Source organism: Melopsittacus undulatus, chromosome 5 (genome assembly GCF_012275295.1).
Source record: "Melopsittacus undulatus isolate bMelUnd1 chromosome 5, bMelUnd1.mat.Z, whole genome shotgun sequence".
Taxonomy (NCBI): Eukaryota; Metazoa; Chordata; class Aves; order Psittaciformes; family Psittaculidae; genus Melopsittacus; species Melopsittacus undulatus.
Window position 1 is genome coordinate 21,803,638 of NC_047531.1, and position 16,648 is coordinate 21,820,285.

The 16,648-nt window shown below is 38.6% G+C and overlaps 1 protein-coding gene across 1 annotated transcript in view; it reads right to left on the reverse strand.

Moving 5' to 3' along the window:
* Positions 1 to 677: 677 nt before the first annotated feature.
* Positions 678 to 16,648, reverse strand: part of MOV10L1 (Mov10 like RNA helicase 1) — a 31,873-nt gene continuing 15,902 nt past the window's right edge. Inside the window, exons 9-23 of the mRNA XM_034062928.1 lie at positions 16,002 to 16,179; positions 15,293 to 15,363; positions 14,830 to 14,921; positions 14,019 to 14,077; positions 13,403 to 13,513; positions 11,139 to 11,317; positions 10,515 to 10,661; positions 9,722 to 9,843; positions 8,760 to 8,859; positions 8,168 to 8,332; positions 6,181 to 6,354; positions 5,258 to 5,407; positions 3,533 to 3,640; positions 1,108 to 1,245; positions 678 to 773 (exon numbers count right to left, since the gene is read on the reverse strand). Coding sequence (XP_033918819.1) covers positions 678 to 773; positions 1,108 to 1,245; positions 3,533 to 3,640; positions 5,258 to 5,407; positions 6,181 to 6,354; positions 8,168 to 8,332; positions 8,760 to 8,859; positions 9,722 to 9,843; positions 10,515 to 10,661; positions 11,139 to 11,317; positions 13,403 to 13,513; positions 14,019 to 14,077; positions 14,830 to 14,921; positions 15,293 to 15,363; positions 16,002 to 16,179 — 1,890 coding nt within the window. The remainder of the gene's footprint in view (positions 774 to 1,107; positions 1,246 to 3,532; positions 3,641 to 5,257; positions 5,408 to 6,180; positions 6,355 to 8,167; positions 8,333 to 8,759; positions 8,860 to 9,721; positions 9,844 to 10,514; positions 10,662 to 11,138; positions 11,318 to 13,402; positions 13,514 to 14,018; positions 14,078 to 14,829; positions 14,922 to 15,292; positions 15,364 to 16,001; positions 16,180 to 16,648) is intronic.

Genomic DNA, 16,648 nt, shown 5'->3' on the forward strand with positions numbered 1-16,648 from the left:
TTTTCACTTCGTGAAGTACTAAAATCTTGTTTGTAGAAGCTTCCAACTGTTTCAGAACATGTGCCCTTCCCTGAGGGCAAAGGGTGCTGGCTTTCCTCAGGATCAAATTGCTGTTAAATATTCTTAGTTTCAAAACAGATGATGGCTGAATGCATCTTGAACACTGGAAAACTAATCACACCTGTCAAAGGGAAGAAGATACACAATTTTTGGTACCTTTCCATGAACAACAATATTGACTAGAACAAAAATAAACAGGCCTTTCAGCTAGTAGATCACATCCGTTTAACAACATATCACATGCTACTAGAAGAGACATGTTTAAATCAGTCTTCGAGTTGATTTCTTTAATTACAGTAAAGTCACCTTAAACATTCCCCCCCACCTCCCTCTAACCCAAATCATTATGGTCAAATACGTAATGCATCATTAGGGGAATATGTAAAATGCCAAAGTCGTCAACAGCTCTTACACAATATTTAATGCTCAGACTCCTATGGGGCAGGGGAAATATATGGTTACATTACATGTTATTATGTTTGAAGCACTTAAGAATGCAAAATCAAATCCCACGCTGATACCACAGGCTGTTGTATTCATCAATCTTTCAGATGGTATTAGCTTTACAAATAGTAAACTGATCTGTGCCTAGCAAGGTTGAGGTGAAGACCAGAAACTCACTTCTGCAGGTATGCCAGCTCTGGAGGCAGGTCACAACCGACATAAGCTCCATTCATTAAACTGTATTCTAACAGTGCACAAAAACAGGGATCCTGGAATAGAAGTGGAATATTTTATTTGAATCACATTGCTCTGTGAATTTTCTAACAAATTAACTCAGCACATGAATGCAGGAGATTTAACAGGACCTTTTCCAGCAATAGGGCTGCTGCAAGCATGGCCTAACACTGAAGGAAGACTTACAGCTGCTCTAAGTTAGCATTTGTTGCACATAGGTGTGGGGAGACAGAATTTACTATTCCAATCATTTCCAGAATACTGCTTTCCTTTTTATCTGGAAAGTCAGACATAACATCAAGAAAAAAGTAACGACCCAAATCATTCATTCACTGTGGCAAATACCAAAGGTATAAAAACAAAACTTACTTTTGCAAGAACATCAGGATTTCCAACGACGATGAGCAAAGCTTTTGCTCTAGTAACTGCTACATTAAATCTCTTTGGGTTAAAGAGAAAGCCCAAAGAGTATTTGGCATCACCAAATAAGCCTTCACAAGATCGCACCTAAAATTATGGATAATTTTAGTAATAAAATAAAGAGAAAGCAACTTACCTTGCAATAGCCATAGCATAACTTTAACACAGCATTTGCTTCCTGCCGCAATCTACATCTGCAGCTCAACATCAGCAATGCACAAGTTAGCTTCTAAATTGCAGCTACCTAACTATTTCCCACCACTGGCTTTCCCACAGGAAGTCTATTCCCCAACAGGCTGCTAAGACAACTTCAGCAATTATAAGAGAATGGTGCACTAGGTTTTACTTTAGCATCAGGACTACCCCCCTGTAATCTGAAACACAAGATACCAAAACTGCTTCAGAAATCCCAGTAATTATTATCTTGTTAGTAGAAGAAATGCTAGAGCTGCTGGTATTCCAAGTCCTGCAGCTGAATGACAGTGCATCTTTTCTGCAGGCCTCCTTCAGTAGTCTCATCAGTGTGCTTTGATTTAGCTTAGAAAAAACAGCCAAAGCAACTAGTGTGCTGTAGCGTACTCATTAAATTTACACCTCTATTTTACCTATATTTGAACCCATCTTTGATAAAAGATGGTTTTCATGACCAAAATAATGAGTTGTTATAAACAGGAGCATGGTACATACCTAGGAGTAGTTTAAGAGAAAAACAATGCTGGATTGAAAAGCTATGGTATGATGCAGAACAAAGAAAGCAGTCGTAATACCACTGCCCTCAGGAAAAAAAAAAACAAACCAAACAAGACAATCCCCCAGACTCTTCCTCCAAGCCACAAAACAATCCCCAAAACCAACTGTTCCTCCACCCCTGCATCCACTCTGCTTTCAGTGCTTTGGTTGTTTACACAGCTGTTTTATCCTACTCTCTCCTGGAAATCCTATGTACTCCTGCTACAAGTAGGCCAGTACTGGTCATATCTTCAGCTACCCATTCCTGGTCTATACTTCCTCCTCTGACCAGTTTGCCATGTATGCCATTACTCAGACTTACAGGCTCTGCCTGTTCCATATGTTCTTGAACACCCCTGAGGGACCTAGGTCACAAAAACCTCAGGAGCTCCACATTCCAAACACTTCCATCTTCTAAGTTTAGAGACTTACTGCACCAAAACCATGTCACCATTTGGAAAAAAAGCAAATATATGCAGACTTCTCTATTCTGAATTCCACAGTGTAGAAACACAGCTATGTAGGGCCCACAATGCCCACTAAAAGAAAGTCTGAACCCTCAAGTATCATCCTACACTGACCTGGTATCATTTGCTGATACAATATTAAGCTTTCTCTAAGATTTCCCAACTGTCTTTTTCCACTGATCCAGCAGCGATTTTTACTTCTGTCCAGGAGTTCAGCATGCCTACAGCAGCATATATTTGATAGCTATTGACTCAGATTGGTACCATGTATTCTGGTAGCAAGAAGCTCTCTGCAAAAAAGCCTCAGCAGATATTAGCTGACTTGTCAGCTGCTGCTTACACTTCTCAACCCCACACTGATTTCTTCTTAGAAGCACAAAGAAAAGCCTCCTGACAAGAGCCTCAGGCAACAATCTTACATGCCTGAAAAGACAAAGAACATAAAAGTAGGATATAAAGAAGCTGCTGTAGCTTTTCCATTTATGGGGTTTTCACATGAATTCAAATACCAGGGACAGGTACATTTGCTGGAAGAGCATCTAGGATTTAGAGATGGAATGGGCATATGCTTACATTTAACCTCAGCTCAACTTGGGGAGTCTTCTGAAGCCTGGTGTCTCCGCTGCTACAAACAGTATTTCCATACTCTAGGCAACTGCCTGAAAACTATGACCTCATCTTTGCCACCAGCAAATAACATGCACTGAGATCTTTCAGAACAGACAGACATCTGCTGGAGCATATTGCCATCAACTTTGCAAAAGATGAGACACAAAGGTTACCAGCTTCCAAATAACAGCAAGCCCTCCCAGTACTCTGTGACAATCCTCTTCCCCCTTTGTCAAATGCAAGGAATAGCCTCAACACAATTCCCCATGCGTTATCTTCCCAAACGTGTATCTAAAGACTCTCCCTAAGTGAAAGGTACATTATCTGCATGAACCTCCAAAATAAACTCAGCATGAGTATCTACAAAGGTTTAAAGTTTACTTCAAAAAATCACAGATGCTCTACTGTTTCCATGCACCTAAAAATAAGCTGTTTTCAAATACTGTGACAGACTGACAAAAATACATCTTTTTTTTATTCTTTTATCCTGTAAAGCCCTACATCAAAGAGGAAACACAGAGAATCAGACATACAAAAACTCTCGAGATGACCACAACAAATATACATACTGTTGATAAGATGACAGCCATGTACTCCTGCCCTTGAAACTCTTCTACTGAGCCAACTTTAATGTCTGCCAAATCGATACTTCTCAGAAGAAGTCTAATTTTTTCCACCTACCAAGAAAAAACAAAACCAACAACAAACCAGTGTTGGAAGGAATTAATTTTTACATTTGAGAGGTTTACATTTGATTACTTCTGAACTGAAACATACTCTGCATACAAGTATGTGATTTAACACAGAGAAGTCTCAGGAAATGCCTACACTTCACTCAGCCATCACTCACCAGTAAGGTTTTAAAACTGAACAGTAACTTTTCCTGAGGAGTATCACACTTATTACACAACTGACAAGGTGCAGCGCTTGCTACCATCACTGAAACAGAAATCAGTCTGGATTTTAATGAGAAGGACAACTTAGATCCATAAACCCTCTTCTTACAATTTTCATTATATCCAAAACCATGCTTATCACAGATTCGGCAGGGCAAGTAGCTTTCCCTAGCCCCTCAAGATGACTGTGCAGATTCCACCTTTGTCAGTTGCACCATGCAGTTAAAGACAGAGGTGAGATGTGACCTTAAGTATCCTCCCAAAAAGAGAAAAAGGAGTCTTGTGGACCAAAATGCTGCTATGTGTGGGATCAGCATCTTACCATCTGCTAAAAGCTTGCTGGAGAGCATACACTAAGAGCTCCAAGAAATTTACCAAGAAACCATGCCTGGCTGAGATGGGGAATAGTCAATGACTACTTTTTAATTGGCATTCCTGCAATACAAGGTGACTTTCTTGAAGCAGACATTATTCTTCTATGCCTTGCATCGCAGGCAGATGAAGGACATAATCACATTAAATGATGTGAAACGTTTTAGGGAGTATAAGAGGTTCAGCCACAGCAATATATAAATGTTTGAAAAACAAAAAGTAACTGCAAACACAGGCAGGCACATAATACACCTGACCAGGAGGATCAGCGTATTTGCAAGCATGATTTCCTCAACAGGGGTTGGTCTTTTCCACACAGGTCATGTTGTGTGGGTTGTCTCCCCCAACCCACACACGTAATGCCATGAAATCTGAGATGTGAATATCAAGGGAAATGAGATGCATGGTCCAGAGCATCCTCTGGAAATGAAAGGAGATGTATCCTTACGTACATGCTGTCTGCTCTCATTTTAAACAGACGTGAATGTAAATAGCTTTAAAAATAAAGCACAGCATTTCAAGTTGACACTCAACATTCTCTACAGGTTTAAATAGCAGCACAGACTTCAAATCTGACTACAGGACAGCTAAGTCATCCCAACTCCTCTAGTTTCCTCAAAGCCATAGCAAGGTGACATGCCACCTACTTCACTACATTTCCTTTTTGTTAAAGTCTTCAGTGCAGAAAGTAAGTGACACAATCAGACTGCTGCTCCAGCTGTTGGATAATAAATTCCTGACATGCACCCTTTACTCCCAACAGCTGAAAACTCTGCTTCCAAAACAGCTTGCCTTAATTGTTTTCCAATTTTTAAAAGTAAAAGAGTAGAATGCCATTACTTGCTGTCTTCCTCTATGTTTAGATTTCAATGGAAACATCACTAGGGATTGATAATACACTGTGTAGGATGATGCACAAGAGCAAAGTTTTGACATATGCCTCCCTGACTTTAACAAGCCACAGCCACAGTGTAAATCCATAAGATAAAATACAGCAACTCTGAAGTTGTTAGGCATCATTTCTACCTGTTTACGATATGGTGTAATCACTCCAATGTCAGTCACTGGCACTGCAGTGTTCTCACTTCTAGCAAGGTGAGAACAGTACCGCATTACTTGAACTGCTTCAACTGGATTAAACCATGAAGGACTGCGACTTTCACGTATTTCACTGCCCTGTATTAGGGGAAAGGAAACAAGATGAAGACCAGGTGCAGAAGTGATTACTTATTAATATATTATTCTTATACATACTAAATGCAAAAAAAAAGGTGATGTAATGTTATATACAATTTGTCTTCTTCCCTACACACCTCTTCCAATGAACAGTATCAACTAACTCTTTTTGTTAAGAATTTGGTGGAGAATTTATATGACAACAGTACTTTAGGTGTGCAACAAAGGGATTAAATCTCAACTCTCTAACACATCAGCACATTGGTATCTTGTGCTTGTGCAAGGTAGACGAGCTCAAAACCAATCCTCTCCAAGCAGTGGATGTTACCACTTTTTACTAAATTCTTGGAAGACTGAAGAAAAAAAATCTTGTTCTAACCCACTATTTTTCCCCCCTGCCTACTTAAGCCTTAATACTCATCTAGTTTTAGAGCCCTGTATTCATTTGCATGCAGCAAACTCTCAACAAAAGCAATCTAAAGGCATCTGACTGTAGCTGCATCTTGGTTAATCTGCTATGAATTTAAATTTGTGTCAAAATGTCTCCACAATACACTGCAATGGGCAGCTGCTCAAGTTCTTAGCAAACATTTGACTTCAGTAGCTGTTTCTAAAATCAGATGTGCAGAAAGTCATATTACTGGCAAAAGAAAAATTTCTTCATTTTTCACATCCTTTCTAGATTTTTTTCTAACGAAAATTCATCTACAACATCAGTAAACTTCTATAAGGCATCCTCATTTGTATTTTCTCTACAGAAACATTTTACATACCCTTACTCCATGAAAAATTAGTGGAAATCCCTTCTTGGGCAGTTTCCCCCAACGCAACAAAGAATTTACTACTGAAGTGTCCGCACAAACTTCTAGTTCCTTATGATAAAACAATTTAGATGGCAAGGCAAGCAACGCAGGATGTGACCTGTAGTTCTTTGTAAGTTTTGTGATCTGCAAAACCAAAACCCCAAATCCATAACTGAAACAGATAATTATTCATCAAACTTCACACTACACAGCTCCCAAGCAGATATATACAAAGGCAGGCTGAGAAAGTTGGGGCTGTTCAGCTTGGAGAAGGCTGCGTGAAGACCTCATAGCAGTCTTCCAGTATCTGAAGGGAGCCTACAAGGATGCTGGGGAGGGACTCTTCATTAGGGACTGCAGTGATAGGACAAGGGGTAACGGGTTAGAACTTGAACAGGGGAAGCTCAGGTTAGCTATAAGGAAAAAATTCTTTACTGTGAGGGTGGTGAGGCACTAGAATGGGTTCCCAAAAAAGTGTTAAATGCTCCATCCCTGACATTGCTCAAGGCCTGATTGGACAGAGCCTTGGTCATAGTCTAGTGTGAGGTGTTCCTGCCCACAGCAGGGGGTTGGAACTGGATGATCTTACCTTCCTTTCCAACCCTAACTGTTCTTTGACTCTGTGATTACTTCACCATCCTCTAACATTCAGCTTTTCTAAAGCTGCTGAAGACCTGTATTGAATGCAAAAACTGCAGGTGTGATCTACTCTAAATAAAAAAAGCAGTCTTTTGAAAAAACATCTCTTTCCTCTCCAAGGGGAGGAAAAAGAAGAAAGATAAAGCCAGCTGAATGTACTTGACAAATGAATTGGTTTGAATGGGGTTTCCATGGACGTAGCCCAATTTTTTTTCTGAAGAAGTCCTGACAGGCAGAAAGGGAGCATTAAAACAGCTGACAAATACATTTCTGGCTTCTGTATTTAAATGAAAGAATGGCCCTTAAGGAATAATTCTAGTCTGTAATGAACAGCTCAGAACCCAGTATGTCCCATAAAGAAGACTAACATATGATACTCAAAGTTAAATAGTATCTTTAAAAGCCCTCATACTTCCTGCTCTCTCATTATGCCAATTCTACTTAAAGACCATATATAAGGCACACAGCAATGAAAGTTTGCTGTAACAAATTTTAGGAGGAAGTACGACAGGTTTTTCAGCAGGATGAACCCAATGTAAAGCCCAGGGCCAAACACCTCACTTTTCCCAACAGGTATGCCATCAGATTTTGTCCCTCTTCTGTTTACATGGTCATCTAGTCATCTGTGCTCTCAGTTTAATTCTCCGAAGTGTATTACCATGAGAAGAGGAAGGCATTTTAGTAAGTTTAACTTTGGCCCTGTACTTCAGATTCAGACAGTAAGTTAAAGCAGCTGAAAGATCTGTGCTTGTTTACGTACTATCCTACCTCTGCCACTTAACACAGACTTTAGGTACGTCACCATACAAGGTTTCGGGAAGCTGTACTTCAGGAAGAGGTGATAAAAAAAAATCCCTCAAAACAAATAACCAGGAACTGCTTTCTTTTCCTTTCTGAAACACTGTGTTTCAAAATTAATCTTTATGTTTAAACAAGATGGTTTAGTTTTTTTTTAAATCTTTTTATTCTAAAAGTAGAATCTGCTCTCATGTAAGTAATGCAGTTACAGTAAAAGAAGACCATGGAAATGGAAGGGAATTTTAAGTCATTATTTAGACTTCTGTTTTGTATACAACATTTGACCTATTCTGCTTGAGAATAGAGAATCCCTTCAAAGAAGGATTTTAATATGCTGGAGGACTCAGCATCCTTGTTACCTGGAGTATATATTCAAAATAATCAAGGTTTCCTAGACAACTAGCACTCAAGCTAACCTAATCATTAAGCATCAGGGAGCAGAAAGGTGGTAAGGAAAGAGCAGGAACCACAGTTTCTCCTTTTTTAATATAGGTAAAATGAAAATGGTAGTTTTCCTCACCAACAAAGGATTATATGCTCCACAGGCAGCAAAAGCATCCTCATCTCTCAGGTATATCTCTCTTGATGTCAGCCTTTCCAGAAAGGACACGTTTAATCCAAACATCAGTGCAATTTTAGATTTTATTACTGGCCCTAACTGCTTTGGATCTCCAGCAAGAACTATCTGTATATGGAATGAAAAATAAAAATACATCCATCATTTATTAAGAAAGTTATTAAAATGTAATTTCAGTAACAACATACACAGTTCAGAATTAAAAAAGGTCAACTGATATGAAGTATTCTGCTTTCCTGCAAACATCCGATCTGTCTGCACAGGCCCAGGACAGAAGTACATTGCTGCCTTAAACTAAGAAAGCGTATTTTTATTTTGACATCTTCCACACCCTGAATCCTGTCCTACCAACATAGACTTGTTTTGATGTAAAAGAACTCATGCAAGTGTGGGAAACAGCTATTGTGCAGGAATAAGATTCATTACAAGTACTCAGAATCCCATATTCATTACCAGGAAGCTGCTACTTGCATTCATAGAAATAACAGTGGACCAAAATTTTCTTCCTTTCAGGAAGTGATGCCAAGAGAACTACCTGTCCATTAGCTTCTGATATCAACCCAATAGGAATCAAGCTCTCTGGTTCAGTTACTTGTCCGGCCTCGTCCAGAATCACATGAGTGAAATGTCCAAGCCTAGAATTAAATAACATGAACCCCAGATAGGTCTGTTTTCAGATTAGTTCATTCTGCCACCCTGTGGCTGATCTCAGCAATTCTGTTAACGTCCTTGTCAAGCATACCAGGCAACTCCATTCACTGAGCAAAGAAGTGTATTTTCAACATGCAACATAGAAAAAAACCCCAGTAAGTTCAATATGTCATCTGTGCTTTTACTTACATACTCCAATATACACAGCCACTGGTTATCTTAATTAAAGCATTGCTCATACCAAGGTTAAGACACTCAGAAAAGCCTTCCTTGTTCTGAGTTTCCTTCAAGCTACTTAATTAGAACAGTGCACTTGGTGGAGCCAAGACAATCCCCAGGCTTTGTTTCCAACAACTCAAGCCAGTTAGGCTTCAGAGTGTCCTTTCACGAAGTTAAAATCAAAAGCAGAGGAAGCTTTAGTTACCAGCAATTGACATGGTAGGTTTGGGGTTGTTTTTTTTTTTTCCACAATTAAAGGTAACTTGCTAAAAGCCAAGCATAACATATTTTTTAGTGTGACAATCATTTTGAGCCAAAATGATTATCAAGAGCTATATCATTTCCAAGGCTCCCATCCATTTTGGAGGGCTCCCACTTAGTGAAGCAAAGGTTATTGTGTCAAAAATCTTTTAACATTATTCAAGATAATTCTTGCATTTACCACAGAGAAAGTCTCTGCTGCAGTATTCCTAAAACCAAATTGTTTGCTAGGAAGACAATTTCAAAAGAGGGACACATGCAATAAACTGTATTAAAGAAGCTTGAGTTACAGTACAGAGCATATATAAAAACTCAGTTTTGTAGCACCCAGCTACCTCAGCAATATGCCTATCTATAGTACTCTACCGTATTTCTGCTTGATAAAACATTCCTGCACTGCTGCATGTGGTAATTATTATCCTGAACCATAATGCCTTCTGAACATCATCACCATCCTTGCAGTAAGGTTTCACCAGGTCATTAATTTGCTGCAAAAACAAAAAAGTATTTTGCAAAACAAAATGCCACTCTAAACCAAACTGCTTCAGTTTGAATTAAAAAGCCCACTGAAAACTACTTTAAAAGCTGAGCAAAACACTTTTAGACCCATTCATATACCAAACTGAATTCTTCATTAATTTGCCTAAACAAAGTAGCACATATGCAAGACATCTGTGGGGTTTTTTTGTTGTCAGGATCAAAACTGAACATACGGATGTTTCATATACTTATGTATGTATATGAAGTATATATGTATACATAAAATACACAATGTGTATTGTATAAAAATGCCAATCCTACTTGTTTACATTTCCATGTAAGTAATCTGAATCTGGAAACAAGGCTTGACTTCAGCTACAGACTTTAAGACTGCTTTGCATATCAAAGCATCTTACATGAAAAATCTGACCAATATGCATGTGCTGCTTGTGAAGTTAGGCACTGCAAGGAAGAGGTGAAGATTCTGTGGTCATACAGTCAGACTGTGATCAGCATTTTCCAGTTAATCTTCTGGAAAAGCTGAAGTAGTATTTTTATAATTTGGATCCTAAAGAAGCCTAACCAGTCTAATAACCATGATAGTTACATTACCAGATCAGTCATTTAGGACCAAAATATTAAAATGGAAATATGAATGGCAGATATCTATCATATTTACCTCTTCTGACCTGAACAAAGCATTAACTCGGACCATAGTTCCTGGTTTTAATAGATTGCTTTGATGCAGCCGCAAGCAAATTAGATCTGTTGCAGCATTTGATGGTGCACAAACCAAAATTCGACTGTCTGGGAGAGTAGAATGTATCTACATTAAAGAAAATAGACATAAAAAAAAAGTTTAATTAGAAAAACTGCAATAGCTCCAACATACCTGATTTCACTGAACACAGAATCCTAAACCTTTATGTACATGTTATATTCATCCATCCTTTTGCAGCTCAAGAACAGCAGTCTTCACAGTTACAACTCCTCTCAAACTGAGCGTACTGACAGGAGAATTAATTCATGGCTTTCACATTAGTGTATACCCATGCTTCACAAATATTTTGTGCCCTACTGGAATCACAAGTTAGATACTGTTCACTAAAGTTTTAAAGACAAAGACAAGCAGGTTTGAAAATAAGCCATTCAGGAATTCTACTGTATCCATTTCAAGATCTTTCCTTTTTCACTGAGCTTTTGAAAATGATCTTGGGAAAAAGTAAGACAGCACTTACAGAATTACTGTAAGTGTTCCAATACTGAAAAGATTATAGGCGACTGATTTCCCATCCACCGTTACCTGTAAAATAGCTTCAATTACTGTTACTGTTTTTCCAGTTCCTGGTGGTCCAAAAAGAACATAGGGTGTTGGACGGCATTCACCACTCAGTATCCTTTTCACTGCCAGTTTCTGTTGCTCATTCAGCATAGGATTGAAAAATTCAAGACCTCCCTGTTTAAGTGTCCCAGTTTCAGCAACTATAATCAAGATAAACATACATTAAAACTCCACATAAATGTTTTTAATGCAGGTTCAAACAATTCCAGTTCACATTATGCTTCAAAAAAAAAAGTCATTTTCTTTATGTGGTAACAACTAATGAAATGCTCAAAAATCTCAGTTTCATAGAGTAGTGTGTAGAAAATAAGCCATTAATCTCTCAGGAGCGTACTGGTTCTTTAACAAAACTGAAGGCCAGGAAAGGACTATGATTACGTAACTCAATAATCTTGCAAGCCTCTTTCTGTAATTTCAGCATGAAGCTCGTTTTTTTGGTCCCGCATCAGCAAAATCTCAGTAACTTTCAGTAACTGGTGCTGCAAGAACAGTACCAGTACTAGATGACCAGTAGTAAGCCACAACTACTGATTTTTTTTTTCCTTAATCCTGTCCAAATCAGTCTAGCTTTAGCTTTCCACAGCAGAATCTTATTAACTGTGGACAGAAACACACTGTAAGTAATCCATTCTGTATTTCTTCAGGCATCCTATTGCTAGAAAGTGATAAAAATCTCCCTCTTCGGGAATTAAATACACTGATATTTAAATTCACCCTTTCCGGAAAAGCTCAGGAATGATCTGGGCTTTCTGAAAAGTCTTCTAAAGATACGGCATCTTTTCAAAGGAGCCATCCCAAGGATGAGACACAGCATCGCAGCAGCAAATTAGAAACTTTGAACATGACCAAAAATTTTCTAGTAAATGACTGGGAGATGGTAATTTACTGAGTACAAATACATCACTAGATGTTTGTTGTCCCCACCCTGACAGCGTTCAAGGCCAGGCTGGACAGGGCTTTGATCAACCTGGCCTAGTGGAAGGTGTCCCTGCTCACGGCAGGGAGAGCTGGAACTAGGTGAGCTTTACGGTCTCTTCCAACGCAAACCATTCTATGAATGGAGATATTTAAGTAATCCACAGAAAGACTTCAATAAAACTTGCTGCTAGTAACATTCTAGAATTTGTCTCTTAAAAGACAGAACACAAGGATATCTCAAAAGTATCTTACTCAGCCCTGGCTTGCTGAAGTGACTGCAATCCTGAACTAATACTTTATATTCAAGAACAGAAAGTATACCAAGTTGGCTTGTTGGTGCAGCTACTCTCATCACATCTGCTGTGTTCACGTCCCTTGATACAGTGCATTTTCCCTGTTTGTTCTGCAGGTTTTTGACCTGAAAACAGCAAGTGAAGGTAAATGCATTTAAAACTGGGTGTACCAAAACAGTCTGAGAACACACTGGCTGAACAGTAATCCTCAGCCCTTTTCAGGATCCTTGCTTACTGTGAATGCTATGTTCTTGTTATGAATTGGAAAGGCTGAAAACTCAGATTTAAGTTTGGCTATGAGGAAGTGAAGAGGTAGTCTAAATCAAAGTTACAAAAAACTGACAGACAAGCCCTTCCTTCTTTGTAGTGACATAAGGGATAACATCCACTTGTTGCAGGTGGAAGATTCATACTGGGAATTCAGCAAAAATCTTGAGTGGAAAGGTGGTGAAGCACAGGTTGTGTAGAGACTGTGGAATCTCTAGACAAAAATAAACAAACGCTTCCCCACCTCCCCCAGGCTGACGTGATTTAGTGATGGTGACAAGTGCTGCTTCGAATAGAAAGGAGGACTAGAAAGGACTTCAGAGGGTTACCTAAGAAAGATTTCTACATATTTTTCATGTAATTTAGCAGTTAAGAAGCCTGAGTGAATCTACTCAGGATAGGATGATTACCTCGCATCATAAAATTAGGTCCTGCCACAGGTGACAGGACTTCAGTATCTAGTCAACAGTAGCTATGAAAACTAGTCTAAGGCAAGTCTGAAAATTCCAACTATAATCATATAGGGTTTTTTATTAGCACTTGCCTTAGCTTAATAGTATTAGCTATCATAAAATCCCCTGCCCCAGGCAGCAAAGACTTTCCTCATCAGAAAGCAGCAGAATACAACTTTGATTCTTTGATACACCATTATGCAATTCCTTCTAACAATAACTGTCTGGTAGGTACCTGTTACCAGTCTGAATGGCAGTCAGCATTTTAAGGAACATTTAAGAATAGATACCTTACTTTCCTGCTGGAAACATTGTTCAAGGCCATCATCAACAACACAATACTTAGCAGTATTCTGGGTCTTGACAGCTTGTGGTGATTGCAAGACAAGTCTTTCTGGAAATAACACTTTAAATTTACAGGAAAAAGAGAAAGTAGAGAAATTTGAAAGCACATTACATTGATTAACATCACTGCTGCTACATCAGCTTGCTCTGAGTTGCCAAAACTGGTTTATCAGAACTAACATAAATGCGGTAAAAACCTGTATGAAATTCATACAGATTGCTCTACTCAACCATAAAGCCAGAAATCAGTGCTTTGTAATAAATTGAGGTAACAAACCACTGCTGTTTCGCTTGCTATTCTTCTATCAGTGCAATTTCTACATTTGTTATTGGCTCAAACAGTTTGAAGTTTGTTTCTGCTCCTCTCCCTTGTGATGGCCAACAGATGAAATTATTTTGATGATACCCACTCCAGATTCAGAGTTGTTTAGAAAATGAACATTACAGAAAAATCCTGTAAGTACAACCTACAATGCATTCTTCTCAGTATGCCCTGAAAGCAATCTAAACCACAATAAACCCCACAAACTCACTCCTCTAGACAGCTTAAGTCAACTGAAGTGTACCTTTTTCACCCAGGTAGATAGCTTGCTCAACTGCCAACTGGCATCGCCTGCTAGTAATCCTGTTATTAGAATACAAATTTGTAGATTAAGGAGCTTATATTTCAACAAACTATTGCAGCATACAAGGTCCATACAGAGATAAGTTGTTTTTTTTTGTATAAAACATTTTTTTTTAAAAGCAGCACCTATTGAGAAATACACTACAGAAGTGTCATTCGACAGCTCTGCCATGAAAAATACTAACACGTATATCCTCTAGCTCTTCAGTGAGACAAAGATGTGTTGGTGTTCCAGGCCCAGATAGCCTTTAAAGGAAGTTCTCTGCAAAACTGGTTTTACAGAGAGGATAATGCAACTCTACAGATAGTAACATCTCACAGATGAGACAAAACCATAAAAGGACAGGTGGTTAGCATCAGCAACTTTTGCCCCACCTCCATTCCTCCCATATTCTTGCAGCCATACTGGTGTATCTTTTTTTCTTAAAAAACTCTAAGCAACCAAACCCTACCTCATTCCCCCCCAACTCTCCCACCTTCTTCCCCCCTGCACTGCCTGGCATTGATGCAGTCATTTTGAGAAGCTGAAGACCAGAATTATTTGTACATCCTGACTACAGATATAGCCTTCTACCGATGAATGCAGTGGCAAAGGTGTGTTGAGGAAAAGAGGTGAAAGAGTTGGCAAGACCTTAATTATGTCCTTCTCCTACCTGTACCCATCAAAACAACCAATTAACAATCGTGTACTTTTTCAAAGTCAATTTACTAAAGGAATCATTAGATGCTGCTTTTTGGAAATATAAAAATACCTGCAATGCACAAATTCTACATCCATGGGTTCCGAGTTGTAAGACTGTTCAAAATCTGCATCAAGTTTAAGACTAACATCTTCATTACATATCTGTTGCAAAGATCAAAAGAAGTCAGTTTACTGATGCAAGTTGAGTACTTCAAACACAAAGAAGCATCCCTGAAAGCACTGAACACCCCACCACCACCTCCAAAAAACCACCTAGATTTACTGGCTGTCAATATACTGGGTATTTACATTATGTTATGAGTGCTTTCAGAGCAGGTAAAAATTATAATCTAAAAAGCATAGGGAAGCCAAAGACTTAAAGAATGCAATAAAAACACAGAAACATCTCTCAGAACACAAAATAAATTTAGTTTCCCAAAATTAGATTAAAATAGTCTGTAACTCCATGAACTGCCAACTTCTCTGAAACTCATGGACCGCAGTGTTTTCAACAGGAGATGCACCTTGCTTACCTCGGTAATATAGGCAACGTACTCCATTATATGTTCAGAGTAGACCTGACTTTTCAGTATCACCTTATCACCTAATTGTGAAAAAAGTTGAAAGGCAACATACTGTTAAAGGAATAGTGAAATGCTAACCACAGCACTAAATTTTTTGCTCTTTTGCATGGTTAAACTAAGAATTTGCAGGATACTAGAGGTTAATGAACTTCAGCAAAGTTGCTGTATCTGTGAGCCCGTTCTGAAATACCACTGAAATACAATTGAAATGCAGTTGTATACTGCATTTTAGAAGTGATCTAAATGTTGATGCCATCAGATAGTACCTCCTGAAAACAGTATCTTAATATATTATTTGAGGTTCTGAATTTAAATTACTTTCCTGGCTTTTGCTTTTGACACTCCTGTTGTCTTTTAAGTTATTACCACATTGTAGTTTATTTTTGCAGAAAGCCCCCACTTTTGCACATCAAAAATCCTAAGTATCTGAATATGTGCAAGAACAGCTACATGCTGCACTGCTTCAGACAGCCCGCACTTTAAGACTTTCACTGAGACACTATCAGCACAGTTCACCTGTCTAGTAGCCTAGATTAGTAACTTTGTGTTCAAATACATGTAAGACTTCTTTAAAACAAGTGAGTAAGCAATGGAGTTTGAATTGCACTGAAAATATTGATCAACATGCTATCTGGCTTTATTGCACATTAACTACTACCTGCAGTGAGGCGAGGTCTGCCCTCTTCCACTCCTGGCACTTCCAACACTAAAAAGTTCCCACTCCTTTTCAAAGTAACCCCACTCATGTTAAAGTCTTTTATCTCCATTTCTTCCTCGATCTCTTCAAGCCACAAGAGAGCAGAAAAGTTTGCTTTATAATTATCTAGATTAAGATGCTGAAAAATAAACCAGGATATATTATATTGCTGTAATTTCCACACTTCAGATGCAGAACCCACTATTCTTAATGTTACACAAAACATGTCTTAACACAGACTGCACAGCAACTGGGTTGTCAATTAAGGCACCTAAATACATGCTTCTATGTACTAGCTAATATTTTAAACTCCTCCAGTAGTCAAGAGAATTAGTATAGTCCTTGGAGATCAGATATGATGGCCAGTCAGCTGAAGAATTCACCAAGTCTCTCCCTTCTTCAATAGCAGTTTCAACATCTAAATTCAGGGGCAGTCTCCAAATGGTTTTCTATGCTCAGTAATCCCAGAAAGCACAAAAATCTAAGTACACCAGGAAGAGACGATGGAGAAAGTGAGTCATATCAGTCTTGGCACTGGCTGGTTATTATACAGTTTATGGCAAGCTGAAAGAACCTAAACTTTCTTCCTCAGAGCTCAATGCATCTCA